General features: G+C 51.2%; 1 protein-coding gene across 4 annotated transcripts in view; it reads right to left on the reverse strand.

Moving 5' to 3' along the window:
- Nucleotides 1-4,994: 4,994 nt before the first annotated feature.
- The window catches only part of LOC111144974 (arachidonate 5-lipoxygenase), a 42,348-nt gene continuing 29,565 nt past the window's right edge, over nt 4,995-17,777 (reverse strand). Inside the window, exons 7-15 of one of the 4 annotated variants that reach the window (XM_022499616.1) lie at nt 16,016-16,162; nt 10,541-10,744; nt 9,764-9,850; nt 9,665; nt 8,144-8,225; nt 7,704-7,825; nt 7,217-7,317; nt 6,789-6,959; nt 4,995-5,739 (exon numbers count right to left, since the gene is read on the reverse strand). In XM_022499616.1, the coding sequence (XP_022355324.1) occupies nt 5,560-5,739; nt 6,789-6,959; nt 7,217-7,317; nt 7,704-7,825; nt 8,144-8,225; nt 9,665; nt 9,764-9,850; nt 10,541-10,744; nt 16,016-16,162 (1,095 nt within the window). In that variant the 3' untranslated portion in view covers nt 4,995-5,559. Of the gene's footprint in view, nt 5,740-6,788; nt 6,960-7,216; nt 7,318-7,703; nt 7,826-8,143; nt 8,323-9,664; nt 9,666-9,763; nt 9,851-10,540; nt 10,745-16,015; nt 16,163-17,777 lie in introns of all 4 variants that reach the window. The other 3 variants (XM_022499615.1, XM_022499614.1, XM_022499617.1) reach the window with 3 other exon arrangements.

Consider the following 17,777-nt stretch of genomic DNA (forward strand, 5'->3'; position numbering starts at 1 on the left):
ACTCTGAGATCATGACCTGAGCCGAAGGCAGCGGCTTAACCCACTGAGCCACCCAGGCGCCCCTTTGAGTGTCTTTTTGTGTGCTTCTTGTCATGTGCTTATTTGCCATTCACAAATCTTCTTTATATTTTTTTATAGAAATATATTTTTTTTGAAAATTTTTAAAAATTTCTTTTCAGCGTAACAGAATTCATTGTTTTTGCGCCACACCCAGTGCTCCATGCAATATGTGCCCTCCTTAATACCCACCACCTGGTTCCCCCATCCTCCCACCCCCCACCCCTTCAAAATGCTCAGGTTGTTTTTCAGAGTCCATAGTCTCTCGTGGTTCACCTCCCTTTCCAATTTCCCTCAACTCCCTTCTCCTCTCCATCTCCCCTTGTCCTCCATGCTATTTGTTATGCTCCACAAATAAGTGAAACCATATGATAATTGACTCTCTCTGCTTGACTTACTTCACTCAGCATAATCTCTTCCAGTCCCGTCCATGTTGCTACAAAAGTTGGGGATTCATCCTTTCTGATGGAGGCATCATACTCCATAGTGTATATGGACCACATCTTCCTTATCCATTTGTCCGTTGAAGGGCATCTTGGTTCTTTCCACAGTTTGGCGACCGTGACCATTGCTGCTATAAACTTTGGGGTACAGATGGCCCTTCTTTTCACTACATCTGTATCTTTGGGGTAAATACCCAGTAGTGCAATTGCAGGGTCATAGGGAAGCTCTATTTTTAATTTCTTGAGGAATCTCCACACTGTTCTCCAAAGTGGCTGCACCAACTTGCATTCCCACCAACAGTGTAAGAGGGTTCCCCTTTCTCCACATCCCCTCCAACACACGTTGTTTCCTGTCTTGTTAATTTTGGCCATTCTAACTGGTGTAAGGTGATATCTCAATGTGGTTTTCATTTGAATCTCCCTGATGGCTAGTGATGAGGAACACTTTTTCATGTGTCTGATAGCCATTTGTATGTCTTCATTGGAGAAGTGTCTGTTCATATCTTCTGCCCATTTTTTGATATGATTATCTGTTTTGTGTGTGAGTTTGAGAAGTTCTTTATAGATCCTGGATATCAACCTTTTGTCTGTACTGTCATTTGCAAATATCTTCTCCCATTCCGTGGGTTGCCTCTTTGTTTTGTTGGCTGTTTGCTTTGCTGTGCAGAAGCTTTTGATCTTGATGAAGTCCCAAAAGTTCATTTTCGCTTTTGTTTCCTTTGCCTTTGGGGACATATCTTGAACAGATTTTATTTTTTTATTTGAGAGAGAGAGCACAAGCAGGGGAAGAGGCAGAAGAATTGAGCTCCCAGTTGAGCAGGACCCTGGGATCATGACCTGAACTGAAGGCAGACGCTTAACTGACTGAGCCTTCCAGGCGCCTGCTTATCTATTTTTTCATACCAGGACTGACAGACTATAATCCACTGGCCAAATCCAGCCCATGGCAAATTTTCGTAAAGTTCTTGAGCTAGTGTTTTATAATTTTAATTAATTTAATTTTTAGAAGATTTTATTTAAGAGAGAGAGTGAGAGTGTGAGCACAAGTGGGGGAAGGAGCAGAAGCAGAGGCTGAGGGAGAAGCAGACTCCCTGATGAGCAGGGATGTCTCAGGGATGATGATGAGATGTGGGGCCAAGACCCTGGGATCATGACTTGAGCCGAAGGCAGACGTTTAACCACTGAGCCACCCAGGTGCCCCCTGCTGCATTTTTTAAAACAACCTTTTAAAATTGTAAAACAGGCACCTGGGTGGCTTAATCATCTGCCTTCACTCTTTTGCTGTGTCTCTGCCAAAAAAATAATAAAATCTCAAAAAAATTAAAAACAATTAAAAGTGCAGCAGATTGTATGTGGCATACCAAACCTAAAATATTTGCTTGACGCTGCTATGGATTTAAAGTCTGTGTCTTGTATATTGCATGTAGTTGGGTATTGATTTTTAAATTATTCTGATCATCTTTGCCTTTTAGCTGGAGTTTTTAGTCCTTAAAGCATTTGATGTAATTACTGATATGGTTGGTTCTGTGCCTGGTGTTTTATTATTTGATTTGTCCTCTGTGTTTTTGTTTCTCTGTTCCTCTTTTTTTTTTCCTTTCTTTTAAATTATTTATATATTTTTAGAATTCCATTTTAAGTCCTCTTGGTTTTTAACTGTACTTATTTATATTATTTTAGTGGTTGCTCTAGAGGTTATAATCTACCTCCTTACAATTTCACAAACTACTTAGAATTAATATTATACCCCTTGATAGAAGATGTAGAAACCATGTGCCTGAAACAGACTTTCAACACCCATTGTCTTTGATGCTATCTTCCTGTTGTGTTTACATGTATTATAAATACCACATTACAGTGTTGTAATATTTGCTTCAAATAATGATATTTATTTTAAAGGAAGGAGGAGGGGAGAAAGTCTCTTATATTTACCAAATATTTACCAATCTGATACTGCCCTGTCCTTCCTGAGGATCTGAGTTTCCATGGGAGCATTTCTTGTAGATCTACTGGCAATAGATTCTCTTTATTTTATTGGACCTGGAAATTTCTTTATTTCATTATCATACTTAAGAAATATTTTTGCTGGTTATAGAATTCTCTGTAGTCTCTTTCATTCTTTGTCTCTGAAGTATGGTTTTCTTTGTATTTATTCTGCTTGGGCTTAGGTTTGGCTGAGCTACTTGAAGCTATAAATTTGTTTCTCACCAAATTTGGGAAATTTTTGGCCTTTATTTCTTCAGATATTTGCTCTGCCCCATCGTCTTTTACCTCCCCTCTCCTTCTAGGACTCCCAATGACATGTATGTAAAACCTTTTGGTATTGTCCCATAGATCTCTGAAGCTCTGTTCATGTAAAAAAAAAATCTCTTTTTGCTTCAGATTAGATCATTTCTATTGATCTGTTTTCAAGTTCACTGATTCCTTGCTCTCTTGTCTCTGTTCTGCTAGATTATTTTTTCCAGATATTTTTAATTATAGAATTTCCATCTGATGATGATTCTTTTTCTTCCTCTTCGCTCTCTTCTCCTTCTTATTCTCTTTGACCATGTATAGTTCTCTGCTGAGATTTCCTATCTTTTCATGAATTGGTAATATATTTCCTTTAACCCACAAAGCACAGGTATAAAAGCTTCATTGAAATCAATATCTATTGATTCCAATATCTGTGCTATCATATATGATCAGTTTCTCTTGGTTGCCTTTTCCCTTGAGAGTAGGTCACATTTTCCTTTTATGTTGAATAATTTTGGATTGTGCCCTGGGTATTTTGAATATCATTTTGTAGAGATTCTGAGTTCTCTTAACATTCCTCTGAAGAGGACTTTTTTTTAAGCAAGCAGTTAACTTGGTTGAGCTGAAACTGAGAGCTGTTTAACAAATGTCGCGTTAGTGGTTTGATCTCAGTTGAGCTATTTGCAGCTGGCCACATGGGTGCTTGGCTTAGGGGTCAGCCAGAGGTTTAGACAGAAGTGGGGTGCACAGAAGTGGGGTTTTCCCAGTCTTTAGCTGTGCTGGGGTGTGCTACTAAATACCCAGCTGTGGGGGAATGGGCAAGGCCAAGGGCCAGCTGCACAGAACATAATTAACCAACAGCTGCAGCTGCCACACCTTTGGATCTGTTGTGACCTTCATGCCAAGACCATTTTTGTCTTTCCTGCCTGATGCAAGATTTCTGTAATGGGCCACTTTTGTTTGAGGACTCCACTAGCTGAGTGAGGCTTTCGTCGAGGTGCCCTGCGGTCTGGAGTCTATTCTACCCAGACCTTCCTTCCCTCCCTGGTTGTACCCACGGGATCAGGCCTGCATCATCACTCCTGCCTGCTCCTCTTCCTTCCTTTGCTCACATGGCCTCACAGCTTCTAAAGGTTGGTACGTTGGCCCTCGCAGGAACATGGAGCTGAGTGAGTGCCTTTACCACGACCATAAGATTATGGAGTCCACCACCAAGGTCACTCATCAGTGTGGGCAGTTCTCAAAGGGATGGTAGGGAGTCTGGGGCAGTAAATGTCCAGTCCTCACTCTCTCTAGTCCGCATCCCAGTGCTCAAGTTTCCTCAGAGGGACTTGTGGCTTCAGGAGCCTTCTCCTGCATGACCTCTCCCATGCTTTATTGGCCCTAGTGGAAGCCTTTGACCTAGACTTTGAGTTTCTGACCTAGCACATTGGGTACATCTTCCAGAAATTCTGGAGACCCTGGTGATCTGATTCTGAAGCCAGGAGCTGGGGGTATAGGTTGGGTAAGTGTGTATAGGAGGACACAACGGATCGTCATGCCCAGGCTCAGGGCTGGCTCTGCTTCTTGGGTGTGGGGAAAGAAATGCATTTTACAAGTCAGTTTAAGTCCTCTCTTGCAGCTCCCATATAGTGCCTAGAACCTGCCAGGTGCCTTGCAGGAGGGAAATGAGGGAGCAGCAGGCTGGTGCCTCATGCCACAAGTAAGGTGAGTTCCTTGTCCTGCATGGGCTTTGGGTTCAAGGGAGAGACCATGCGGGAAGAAAACAACAGAGGTTCGGACAAAGCCCTGGGCCTGGAGGGGTGGTGGTGGGTAGAGATGAGAATCAAAGATGCCTCCCCAGGCTGGACGATATTAAGGATGTGTTCAGAAGAAAATGTAGGAGCTTTCTGAGGAACGAAGAGGAAGAACCACTTTCTGTCTAGACTGGGCTTTGTGGGGTGGGTGGAGCTTTTGCTGAGATAGAATCACAGTGATTGTGGCTTTTTTTTTTTTTTTTTTTGGTCGTAAGAAGGGATGTGAGCTGTTTGGGGAACATAACATGCAGGAACATAACTGCTGGAACATAAGAGCTGGAACATAACATGCAGGCGGATGCTTGTGTTTTTTTTTTTTTTAACATTTATTTATTTGAGAGAGAGAGAGACAGTGAGAGAGAGCATGAGCGAGGAGAACGTCAGAGGGAGAAGCAGACTCCCCGTGGAGCTGGGAGCCTGATGCGGGACTCGATCCCCGGACTCTAGGATCATGACCTGAGCTGAAGGCAGTCGCTTAACCAATGAGCCACCCAGGTGCCCGGATGCTTGTTTTAAATGCGCTCCTTTACTTTTAGGATAACCAGTTCATTCATTCAATAAGGATTTATTTGGGCACCTACTATATGCAGGAAATTGGACGAAGCATAAATCGAAGAGAATCATTCCACGCCCCCCAGCAAGAGCAGATTGGTCCTGACCTTCTCACCGCTCCCAGTGGAGAAGCGCTGAGCGAGGCCTAGGGCAGGAAGCAACATTGTCCTGCTCTGTATAGGACGGGTCCCTGCCGTGTGCCCACGGTGGTCAAAGTATGGGATTTACTAAAGATTGAGGAACAAACTGGAAAATGCACTGAAGCTGAGGCATAACGTGGCCCAACCTGGAAGCCTTTGGTTTGAAGCCAGTCAGCCTGGGCCCTGAGGAGCCGGGGCAGTCTCTGGAGAGCAAGCGGCCAGGAGGTCTGCCCTGGGGGCCACGTGTGGGCCTGCCTGCCTGGGCAGCCTGGAGTCTGGATGCTGAGCTCGGCTGCGAGCAGCTGGCCATTTGCACGTGAGCCTGGCTCAGGTGGCCATTTAGATGGCTACACTATTGGGAATCCGGTCTGGGGACAAGTAGTAATATGGCAGCTTCTTCTTCTTGTTGCGCTCGGCGATCACGCTAACAATGGTGTCAAGGTTCTTGCGGAATCGGGCCATGGCCTCTTTTACAGGCTTCTCGATGAAATGCTCTTCTGGGTACATGCCCAGGAACAGCTAAGGGCCGAAACATAGACCGGTTAATCTTTGCCAAGGTGATGCAAACTGACAGGCCTTGTCTCACCCCCAGAGACCATCCCTGGGGAAGTGAGGAAGCATGTGCTCATTTCCCCTTCTCCTCCCCCTGCTGAGAGTACCCCAAGAATGCCCCCAGTCTGGGGTCTCAGATAAATGGGAGAAACAGGAAAATCCCCCTTTGTGGGATGGTGCAGGCGCAGGGGGGCTGTGGCATGCGGGTGGGCAGCGGTCTGCTCCTGCTGGGCCCTGTCCTCTGCGGCACTCCTGCCTTCCTGTCTGGGCTCTGGGCAGCGGGAGCACGGGGGCCAGCGCTAGCCTCTCCAGCCTGGGACAGCCACCGCCGGGCCGTGTTGTGGTGCTGTGCTCATTTCCACACTCACACAGATGTCTCCAAATCAAAACTAGATCTGTCTTTTTCAAAACTATGGGATTGTTAAAACTGGCAAGTTTCATAGCCAGGGCTAGAAAGGATGGGATTTGGGATTAGTTTGTGGAGGACACATCGGTCTCAATGGTCCCTGACCCAGAAATTCCTCTACGAGGAGCACGTCATCTGGCCCTCCTGAACACATGTGCAAAGACACATATACAAAGATGTTAGTGAGTCAGTGGGGACATTAGCAAACAAAGCAACCTCAGCAACCGCTAAAATGCCCATGGGTCTGGGGCTGGTTCAACTGGCAGTCATTCTGTGTGACACTGAGCTAATGCCATGGGGTTGCGTCGGAGATACCCAGCTTTGACACTAGGTTCAGTAAGGTGTATGTGCATGGGCGTGTCTGGCAGGATACCCAGTTGTCCCCTCTGGGTGGTCACCAGTGGAGCAGAATCCCTGTGCTCTCCTGCCCCTCCCCCACCCCGAGCTCCATCCGAGCACAGGCCTGGGACCCCCTAGGCACCCCCAGCCTTGGAAGTCAGGAGAACAGGTGTCTAGCCTAAGCCCTTAATCGCAAAGGCCCAAGAGGGAGGAATGGGTTAAATCTGGGCAACCTGCCCCTTGGAGGGGGCAGAATGTCTCCCCTGCTCACCTCATTTTCTTGGAACTGGCTTAGTGCCCATACTGCTCCCAGATGCCAGCAGGAGCGGCCACGGTCTGGCAGAGTATCCACAATCTGCTCGATGGTGACCACACCTTTGGCCGTTGGTGGTGGGGCCCGCATGGTTGGGGGGGCATTGGGGATCCAGGAGCACCAGTCATACTGCAGGGGCAGCCACAGACATGGTTGGGCCCCTTGTCAGCCAGCTGCCACCCCCCCCTCCCGCAACAGCAGGCCATCCCCTACCTGCCCCACAGAGGGAGCAACGACCCAGACACTTTCCACCCTCCTTCCCATCACCAAGACCAGCCCCAGAAGACTAGAAAGAGGGGCGGCTCTGTCTGGGCCCATCAGCAGCAGTCAAGGTAAGGTGACTCTGGCAATGTCCCGGCCAGAGGACCCGCCCTGCCTTAATCCACCTGGCCGAAGTTGACTGCTGCATGCTGGGCTGAGGCTGTGAAGATCACTACCGTTAGGTACTCCGACAGCTTCTCTCTGGTCTTGATGGACTTGGGAAAACCTAGGGCAGAGCCAGGGGGTGGCTGAGGCCCTGACCCCAGGGGGACAGAGGGCGCAGTGGACTGATGACCCACAGATGTCCTCCCCCCGCCCTTCCGCCAGTCCCTGAGTTCTCCCATACGAGGACTTTGGGGGCTCACGCACGGGCAAGACACTGGAAGGGGACAATGGCCCAGTGTTCCTGAAGTTTCCGACCCTGGTTCTCAGTGTCTACAGAAAGTCCCTGAGGTGTACCCATGAGACATACTGGTGGGCAGGGGTCTCTTGGGAGCTCTGGCCCCAGCACCAGGTGCTAAGGTGGATGCCTTGGGCCAGTGCTACCCAAGGAAAGTCAGAGGTGCAGGGAAGAGCAGAACCTGCCAGGAGGAGAGTGGAGGCGGTCTGTACCTGAGGTCTTCTTGCCCCGCATGCCGTACATGTACACATCCTTCACGAAGTCCTGCAGCTCCTGGTCCTCTGCCACCACCCGGTCACTCTCATAGTAGATGCCTACCACCTCGGCCGTGAACCTGGCTCAGGAGGAGGGGCCCAGCTAGGAGTGGGTGACCTGGCCAGGATCTGCAGAGCCGAACCCCTGGGCCCCAGGGCAGGGTTCCACTGGTGACCCTGTGACTTACTCCTTAATGTCCAGACCCGGGTCACTCATTCCTGCCCCTACTCACATACCTTCCTCTGTCTCAGGGCCCTGACAACGGAGCCATGCCCTGGCCCGCTGAGTCAGTGGTCAAGGCCCCTGGTCTGGCCTGTCAATGCCCCGGTCCTCTCCTCCTGCAGGACCTCTACTCATTTTGCACAGAGTGGGTCCCTTGGCCCCAGCAGGCACTCACGTCTTGATGGCCTCCCACACCAGAAGCCCGTCATCCCGGTAGAAGTAGTTGGGAATGTCCTCTGCGCTGTCCATTCCCCGAGCTTTGATGGCTTCAGGGAAGCACAGGGAGGTGTAGGTCAGGTCCTGCATGGCCCTCTGCACCATCTGCACGTGCCCACCGCCCCCTGTGGCGTTGGCCTTGAGTGGGAGGGGAGAGAGCACGAGCTGAGGCTGGCTGTCCCTGGCCAGCCTTCTCACCCAGAGCTCACCATGAGAAACTGTGAGAGGAAGCCCGGGTGGCCGGGCATGCGGACAGGCAAGCCCATGTCCTGGGGTTGAGGAGGTGGGGTAGGAGGGCTGTTTAATTCCAAGAATACCCAGGCAGCCCACAGAAGATGTTAGGGAGGCCCCATCTAATGTGAGGGGTTACAGCCGAAGGGTGTGCGCAGGGACTGGGGGAGGCTGCGGGAGGGCAGGGCTCTTGCTCTGAGCACAGGCTGCCCGGAGTGCAAGCACTGCAGTGACCTGAGCTTTGGGCTCAAGAAAGGAGCAGATACCAGCCCCCAGGGCCACACAACTCTTTTGAGGGCCTGTATTTGCTTAGGTGAGAGTGGGAGAGATGCACAGGAGGCATCCTGGTCCCCATCCCAGCACACACGGTGGCTGAGCATTCAGGCCACAGGACCTTGTAAAGGATGACTTGGGTACTGGAGTGCCACATGTTGGTCCACAGGGTCGTATGACCCAAGCTGGAGTGATTGGAGTTGCTCCCTGGACTTTGTTTGGATGGGAGAGGACGGTCCCTGCGTGGGGACATGAGCCTGGCACTCCCTGGGATGAGGTCCCATTCCCCTCCCGTGGGGGAAAGCCTGTCCGCAAAGCCTCTGGGGGAATGGGGTCCGCACAGTTTAAAGAGTAGAAGAGAGTACCAGCCAGTGCATTTGTCCCCTGGGGCCATTATTTGAGTCCCTGAGTCCATTTTGGGAGGGGTTGGAAGCCCCTCCCCTCTGTCATGTTCTGGGTTCTGAGAGAATACACTTCTTTTCCAGCTTCAGCTTGTTTGACTTGGGTTTGGTTATTTGCAGCCCACGAGGGGGCTCAGCCTTACTGATGAGCGGGCTGCCTCACTAACGGGGCTGGGAGAGGAGGAAGGGCAGGGCAATGGCTGCTGGGAGGCTCCGGGCTTAGCAAGGGAGAACTTGAGGGACAGGGAGGGGTTAGACCCAGCTGAGGGGAGGGTAGGAGGGTGGGCCCAGAAGTGCAGAGGGTGGGTGGTAGTGCTCCAGGGGAAGCAGAGCAGGAGGGGAGGAGTGGGGGCTGGGAGGCAGAATCCACAGCCACAAGCCAGAGGATGCGGGGGGAGGAGGAGGAGGGTACAGGGGTGACACAGGCCACGTGAGGAAGTGCAGAGAAGCAGACAGTGCATTGGGAGGGGAGGGGGCAGGTCACCCGTAGAGAAGGGCCAGACTGGCCAGAGGACCTGGGGAGCTTCACTCTGAGCACCTCCACCCCCCCACCCTTCTCAGGCACCCACTGCCACCCTGGTGCCCAGATGCTTGACAACTGAGAGGAAACCAGGGCTGGCGGTGGAGGTTTGGAGAGGCAGGGCCCTGCACAGAGGTGGACGGGAGGTGCCCACCTTGTCAAAGAGGCCGTACTCGCAGATGAGCTGCTCGCGGGCCTTGGTGTTGATGGCGATGGTGAACCGCACGTGTGCCACCAGAAGCTGCAGGGAGGAGCAGGAGAAGGCCTCAGAGAAGGTCTGGCCAGGCCTCCTGACCAGGGCTGCACCCCCCACGTGCCCCAGAGACCCCCAGCACCCTGCACCCCAGTCCACTAAGGAGGGGTGATGCCAGGGCTGAGGTGAGCTGCTGGGGCCTGGGGACCGCCGCTTCGACGCTTAGTGACCCGATAATGATGAAAATGATAACAGCCAGCCCTTGTATAGAGCTGAACTATGTGCCAGGTATTTTCAGCTCTGGAATTTGTTAACTCTTTTTGGTTCTGACGGGAATCCTATGAGGCAGGTGTCCTCTTCGATGCCTGCTGCACAGATGGGGAAACAGGCCCAGAGCCTGCCGCGTCCCAGGAGTCCGTGCCAGCGAGGTTCAGGAAGAGAAGGGCAGTGATGGTGGTACCTGGGATCAGACCAGGGTCACATGGATGTCATCTGCCTCTTCAACTTCTGCTCCCAGGCCAGTGAGGCCCTGTCAGGCCCAGGCCTCGTGTCCTCAGGAACCAGCAGCCTCAGAGCTGTAGTACCACTACCTGAGCATCCCTAAGGGCCCCTCTCTGCCGGCTACTCCTGGCCCCAGCCCTGTGGGGGTGTCAGGGTCCCGCCTCCCTCCCTCTGCCACCCCCCACCATGTGCCAATGCCCTCCTTCACCAGCTGAGGGCACTGGTAGCTTGCGATACCTTGAAAACGGGGTGAACGGTGGGCAGCTGGCGGTACAGGGCAATGCCAAAAACTTCAGATACCAGGTGTGTGCGCAGAAGGTGGGTGATGGTCTGGTGGACGTGGAAGTCACTGGAGCGCACCCAGATTTTGGCTAGAAGCCAGTCATATTTTGCATCCGAAGGGAGAAAAATCGGGTTTTCATCTCCTGGGGTTTGGTTGAGCTGATACATTGGAGAAAGAAAATACATGGTAATATTTTGTTCTATATACGAAAGCCTGGCATCTCAGGAAATTCCAGAAGAGTCCAGATTTCTTAAACAGTGGTCTTGGAGTCATGAGAGGATCATGGAGGAGGGCAGAGGGTCTAGGGTTTGCATTTCCCACCCCAGTGACCACACCTACTAGCTGTAGGACTACTGGGCACCTAAGCCTCTCTGAGCTCTGGTTCCACCATCTGCCACACTTTTTACTTACCTCCCAGAGTGACGGCAAGTGACTAAGATGGCCCAGTGACTACGATGACTAAGTGACTAAGATGACCAGCTTAGGTGCTTAGAGTGTGTTGCTCTGCTCTTCTACTCCTGCCCCCATCTTTCTCACCTCCCTTGCCTGCTCTCTCCCTCCTGGATTCTTCCCACTGCTCTGACTGCTGATTTTCCATGTCCCATACGTTCCCTTCCTCCCTTGTTCCCTTAATGTTGCTGTTCCCCAGGCTTGGGCTGGTGCACCTGACTTCCCTTCTTGCCCTCCAGTAGCTCCTCCAGTTCCAGGGCTCTAAGGTCCTCAGGATGCAGTGACCTAGGTCCCTGTCACTTGAGCCCAGACTTGTAGCCAGCTGCCTCCTGTCAGAGAACAAAGCTTGCCTTTGCCTTTCCAGTTTCAACTCCACACTGGGGCCAAGGTGACTTTTTTTTCCTGAATGCAAATCATGTTATGTCAATCTTCTCTAAAACCAGTCACCTCTTAATGCCAGAAAAGAAATCCCCGAAAGTCCATGATCTGGCCGCTGTCATCTCTGCAGAGGTAGCCCTACGTTTGGCCCTCTCTGCCCACCAATTCCTTGGTCCCTAGCTTTGCCCATGACAACAGCCACTAGACTGCATAGCTTCTGGACTTGACAGTGTGAGGTCATGCGAGCGCTGTCATTACCTCCTCTTTTGGAGGAGGACAGGGAGCCTTGGAGGGGTGAACATTTAGGATGAGAAGGAATTATCTGGAGTGGAGGAGCAGCATTTGGGCTGGAGGAACTGCAGGCTGGGGTGGGCTGGGGTGGGCAGGAGCTGGGCTGCCCCTTAGGCTCTTTGGAGACCAGTGTGGCTGCACAGTGACCAACCGAGGAGGACAGCTGTCCGGGACTGTGGGGAGGGGCCAAATCCAGTGGACTCCTTAAGGTCATGGTAAGTATTTGGGAAGGTAATTTCCCTGTCTCTCCTTTGAACATAGTGTTGTCCAGTAGAAATCTAGTGCAAGCCACATATGGAATTTAAAATGTTCAGGTGGCTGCAGTAATAAAAGTAAAAAGAAAGAGGTGAACCTTCTGGTAATTTTGTTTTACCCAATATTTTGAAAATATTTCAACATGAAAATAATATAAAATTATTAATGAGATATTTTAACATTTTTTTTTCTCATTCTAGGCCTTTGAAATCAGGCATGTATTTTGCACTTACAGAAGTTGGACTAACCACATCTCAAGTGCTCTATGACCCTGGGTGGCCAGTGGCTCTAGACTCGGTTCCGTCCCGCTCACCCAGGATAGAGCAGTCTGACTTTCACACTATTCATGTTTGCTTATTTATTAATGAGATTTAGTTGCCAACTTTTAATTATCAGAGAATTTCACATAAAAATCGGGATTACCAGGTTTTCTTCAAAAACTAAGTCTGTGAACTCTGAATGAACATTCTCCCAGAAAAGGCTCATGCCTTTTTTAAACAGTGCCCTCTCTGCCCCTCTGCCCCTCTGCCCCCGCCCCTCCCTGTGGTCACACCCCTCCCACACTCCCTGCCCTGCAGCTCTCTTCTCTTCCACTGGCTCCGCTCTCTGGCTAACCCCCACCATGGCTGCCCCCTCCACTCTGTCCCTCCCCTCCCAGAGTCGGCTCTCCTCCATGGAGCTTCATTCATTCTGTACTAATTGCCTGGCCCCTTAGACATCTGCCTGCGCACCTGGTCTCCAGAACACATGGGTGGCCTGTCACGCTCTGGAACATGGCCCTGTGGCTGAGGACACCCTCTGCTGTGAGGGACCCTGCCTGTACTGTCTCTTTTTATCCTCACCAGCACCCTGCAAGGCAGGTATTCCTATTTTACATAGGGGGAAACTGAGGCTCCGAGTGGTTGCACGGGTCTCCCAAGCCACAACAGTGGGTAAACAGCTGAGCTGGGATGGGGCCTGGGCACTGCCTTCAGCCCTTCTCTTCACTCTCACTGCCTAGTCCAGACTCTCCCTTGCTTTCCTCCTGGAACTCTTCCACTGGCCTAGAAGGCCATGCCGGCTTGGGCCTTCCCCTCTCCTACCCATCGTCCTGTCCTCCCCACTTCTGTCCAGGCTCAGTGACACTGTGGGAGTCCAGAATGTACCCTGGACAACTTGTTTTTGTTTTTTAAATTTGTGTTTTGGTTAACAAAGTAGTTTTTTGTTTCTGATTAGAAAAAACAATTTTGGTCACTTCAGAAGAGCGTATTAATAAATCTCATAACCCAGCTCTTTGCGTGTGTGCATATTAACCTGTTCAATGTTCCATAAGTCGAACACTGCTGTAATAAATGCCTTTCTCTTCTTTCTCTTGCTCGCCTGTGCCCCAGCCAGTCCATCCCAGTGCTCTCCACTGGTGAGGCTGTGTCCTTCTGCACCTCCCACACCCGCAAGTACTGTCTTGTCAATGGTGTGCTGCTTCCTACGTTCCGTTTGCACAGAGGAGATGTGATGATCTCTGCCCGATAGCCTCCCTTCTGCTTTGTTAGCTCACTGTGGAAACCCCTCAGGTCTGCTGCGATACATCAAGTTCATTCCTTTTAAAGGTGGTGCAACAGTTCATTGTCTGGACATAAGAGAGTTCATTCAATCAACCCTCTGCTGCCTTCAGATGGTCTTCGTTTGTTTTCCCGCCATGAGCGATGCTTGTGATGCCCTAACTGTGAGGGCTTGCATCTCTATGGTCTCCACGGACTGGGCGCTAGAGGACAGGCTGCTGGGCCCCGGAAGGGCTGTTCTAGGAGAGAGTGTCCCACTGAGTGCTCCTCCAGCTGGGACACACCTGTTCTGTGGTGCAGGTGCTCAGTCCTGTCCCTGAGCCCCTATCACCCTGGCTTCCCAGCCTGGCGGGAAGCCTGCTTCTCCCTCTCCCACTCCCTCTACTTGTGTTCTCTCACTTGCTCTCTGTCAAATAAATAAATAAAATCTTCAAAAAACAAAATAAAATCTGTATTTGTAACTTGGATTTGTCTTCAGCTTTCTTTGGGAGTCTGCCTGTTGGGGTGTTCGGCATGAAGGTTATGCCATCTTCCCAGAACGAGATCTGGAGCCGAAGCCCGTGAAACAGCTCAGCAAATGTCCTCTGGGTAAAGGCTGGCTGGAGCTCAGCTGCTCAGTTCCCGGGCCCCTCACCCCACTAGACGTTCAGTCAGCTTCCCAGGTGCTTATATGGATATTGGCCTGTTTTCTACAATTTCTTCTCATAATTTATATTTTGCCAGGTTTTTACCCATTGCTTCCAACTTTACAAATTTGATGCCATGCTATTACTTTTAAAGAAAACAAACACCCTTGTGATTATGTCTTATTCCTACTCTTACATATTTTTGTTTTTTTCTTTCGATTTTCTTGAACCTTTCAAAGAACCAAAGTTTGGATTTATTCTTTTGGTTTTATTTTCATGGTTCTTCATAGTTTGCAAAGGTTGCATTTTTAACAGAGGGAAGAGATTCAGGAACATTGTGACTTGCCCAAGGTCCCACGTCTGCTAGCAAGTGACAGAGCTGGTACTGAAGCTAGGCCCCTGACTCCAGGCCACTCCAAGAATTCTCTGGAGGACAGGCTGCTTCAGGGTGCCTGCCACTGGTAAACGGCTCCTCTCCTCAGGTCTCTCAGTCCTGTTTGCTCTTCTCCCATCTCCTGTCCCTTTACCTTTAGCTTCAGTTTCTTAAGCTCAGAGCTTCTCTCTGCTAGTCCGGGAATTCCTCTGGGGGAAGATGTGCCCGAGACCAGGACTGGGAGAGCATGAACTCTGGAGCCAGACAGCCTGGCACTAAGCCCCACTATGCTGACTGTGCACGTGTGTCTGTCCTCTCATGTGCTGGACATGACTCACGGCAGCAGTCCCCGACCTCGGAGCCTTGTCATGACGATGATATAACTTGAGCCAGGTCCTAGTCTGAAACCCTGATGACCACGTGTCTCAGAATCCAGAAGTTTTAGGATTTTAGCAGTGCATATACTTCATTTGGTGACACCTTTCTCCCCCTACACCAGGTCTGGGGCAACACACTATTTTACAATCAAATGCGTCAGTACTTCTCTATGATACACATGCGTACCACACTGGGTGGGGCGAAGCTTCTAAACAGTCTCTCCTTTTGGTTCAGAGCAAGTTTTGCTGCCAATGAATTTGGTGCACACTTTTGAAAAACCTAGCAGTTTTAGGACTTCTTAGATTTCAGAATTGAGGGTAAGGGATTGTGGACTGTGCAGGCTAACCTTTGGGACAGTCTTGTCATGGGGTCAGCACAGGGCAAACCAGTGGCTCTTATGCCCATAGCACTCAACGCACGGTTCACAGCTGGCTCAAAGTCAAGTCTGCAGATGGCTTGTCCATATGTCCCCCACAGGGGCCCCTGGGCAGCAGCCCTCTTCACAGACCTACACCTGGTCCTGTGCTGGGTGTTGCTTTCCCGCTGTCTGCACACCAGCGGTCACAGAGTGCTTGGTGCTCTGAGGAAGCAGCAGCCAGGAGTGGGAGAGAGGATGCTCCGCCCCTGCCCCCATTCACCCGAACTGCTCCTCTTTCTCTTCCATCATCTTTGGTAGAAAAAAGAACCCCTGGGCGCTAGAAGGCAGCACTGCAGGACTGGCCCCTTCCTGACCCCAGCCTCCATGGTGTCCCCTGGTGGCCTCAGTCTATAGCTCATCTCACAGCCTCACCTGCCAGACCCCTTTTGATGCTCCGACCTGGGGCCCCTGGTCAGGATGCTGGGAGGGAGTGAGGTGGGTGGTATGTTATCCCAGGGCAGGTGCTCAGCAGGAATCTGTCAAGTGTATTTTGGGGAGGGGAGCCCTTCCTGCTGCTTGGGGCCAGCTCTCCCCACTGCTGCAGGAAGCCCTAAGTTCTTGTTTTTTTTTTTTTTTATCTACCTGGCATCCACCCTAGGAGATGCGAGGCAGAGTGGTCATGTCCTCCTGGAGGTTCAGGTGGAGACGCCCAGGAAACTCCCTGCCAAGCCCTGGCTGCTGAGGGCAGAGCTTTCCAGCAAAGGAGCAGGGTGATGGCCTACCTGGATGGCAATGGGGACAATCTTGTTGGCCAGATTCTTGTACAGCAAGCAGATGGGCGCCGCCAGGAACTGCAGGGTGCAGGGGTCTGTTTTGTTGGCATCAATGCCATCCAGCAGCTCAAAGTCCACGATGAAGATGTTCCCTTGCTGCAGGAGGCAAGAGGAAATATGGCCGCGTCAGCCTCACATGGACCCAAGAACCAGGCCCAGGGGGAGGGAGAGGTGGCTTTAGAGGCCCCTAACATCTGATCAGAGCTCCGAATGGACAGTTTTGTTCTCTGACTCTGGGCTGATTCGCATCCAGAGTGTTCAGAGGTTGTGGCGGTTTTCTGGTGATGTGAAGGAATGGCAGGGGCCTGGTCTGCATGTGTTGTCCCTGGAAGCTGCGTGGCCCTCATGCAAGATGCTGGACGACCCCCCAGAGCGGCAGCATCATAAGGAAGCAGATAGGGTGCAGACGAGATACACAAGAATGCAAATTTGGAAGAGCACCGCCGATGGCCTGCACTTACACGGTGTCACGACATGTCACCCTTGGGAGGAGAAATGGGGCCGGGGCTTCTGGGGTGGAAGGTTCTGCAGGGGCATCTGCAGGGGTAGGGGTCGCAGGGTCCTGGGGAGGGTCCTTAGACCTTGGGGGAGGGTACACTCTTCAGGGTCAAGAGGGGTTGTGTCTCTGGATGGTGTGTTCTGCAGCCTGGTCTGAGGTTGGTGGCAAGGTGGGGTCACTCGGTGAAAATTCATTGATCTTGCTGACACTCCTGATTTGGGCTCTTTTTCTGGGGTTGTTATACTTCAAAAAAAAAAAAAAAAAAGCCATGTCCCTGGGATGTAGGGAAGGGAGAAAGCCACTCTTCACAGACTACACAGACTATAGATCAGTCTTCTACAGGGAGCCCAGCCTGAGAGCTGTGAGGGTTCCTTTCTTTTTCTTTTTTTTTTTTAAGATTTTATTTATTTATTTGACAGATAGAGATCACAAGCAGGCAGAGAGAGAGGAGAAAGCAGGCTCCCCGCGGAGCAGAGAGCCCAATGCGGGGCTCGATCCCAGGACCCTGGGATCATGACCTGAGCTGAAGGCAGAGGCTTTAACCCACTGAGCCACCCAGGCGCCCCGTGAGGGTTCCTTTCTTAAAGCTGGGGCCTGCTCAGGCCAGAACTTGAAGAATTTGGGAGGAGGATGGGGCACTTCTTCTAAAGTTTTTCTCATTTTAAGCAAGTAATGGATGCTGCTGGAGGGGGTGATCCCTGATGCTGCAGAGCCGGGTCCACCAGTGCTCAGGTGAGATGTGTGTCCACAACCCTGCAGAGGGCATGCTGGACCGCCCAGCACAAGCTTTAGGAATCCCCCTTAGGGGGGACCGAACATGGGACAGGAGCTAAGGGCCTGGTCACCATCTTCCTCCTTTTTCAGCTCGAGGGACCCTGGCAGTCACCTGGCACCAGTGATGAGCTCTGGGCTGTCTGTCTGCAATGTGTGTGGGGCAGGGGTGGAGAGGACGGAGTTTGTGCCCACCGCTCATCAGGCAGGAGTGTGGGGAGAAGCTGGTTTCAGGAGAACGTGTGACTGGGACCCTCAGGATCACCTTGTCAAGAAGGTAGAGGCCTATGGGTTGGTGGGTCACTGGGCTGGGTGGGCTCCTGTGATGGGCTGGACAACTGGACTGTCAGAGTGGACATGACCATCGTGAGTACTACCTAGGAATGGCTGCCAATCCAATCTCAAGGAGACCCAGGTTAGTTAAGGTGATGAATGCCAGGC

The sequence above is a fragment of the Enhydra lutris genome, unplaced genomic scaffold (assembly GCF_002288905.1).
Source record: "Enhydra lutris kenyoni isolate GAN:26980312 unplaced genomic scaffold, ASM228890v2 scaffoldscaffold12, whole genome shotgun sequence".
NCBI classification, from domain to species: Eukaryota; Metazoa; Chordata; class Mammalia; order Carnivora; family Mustelidae; genus Enhydra; species Enhydra lutris.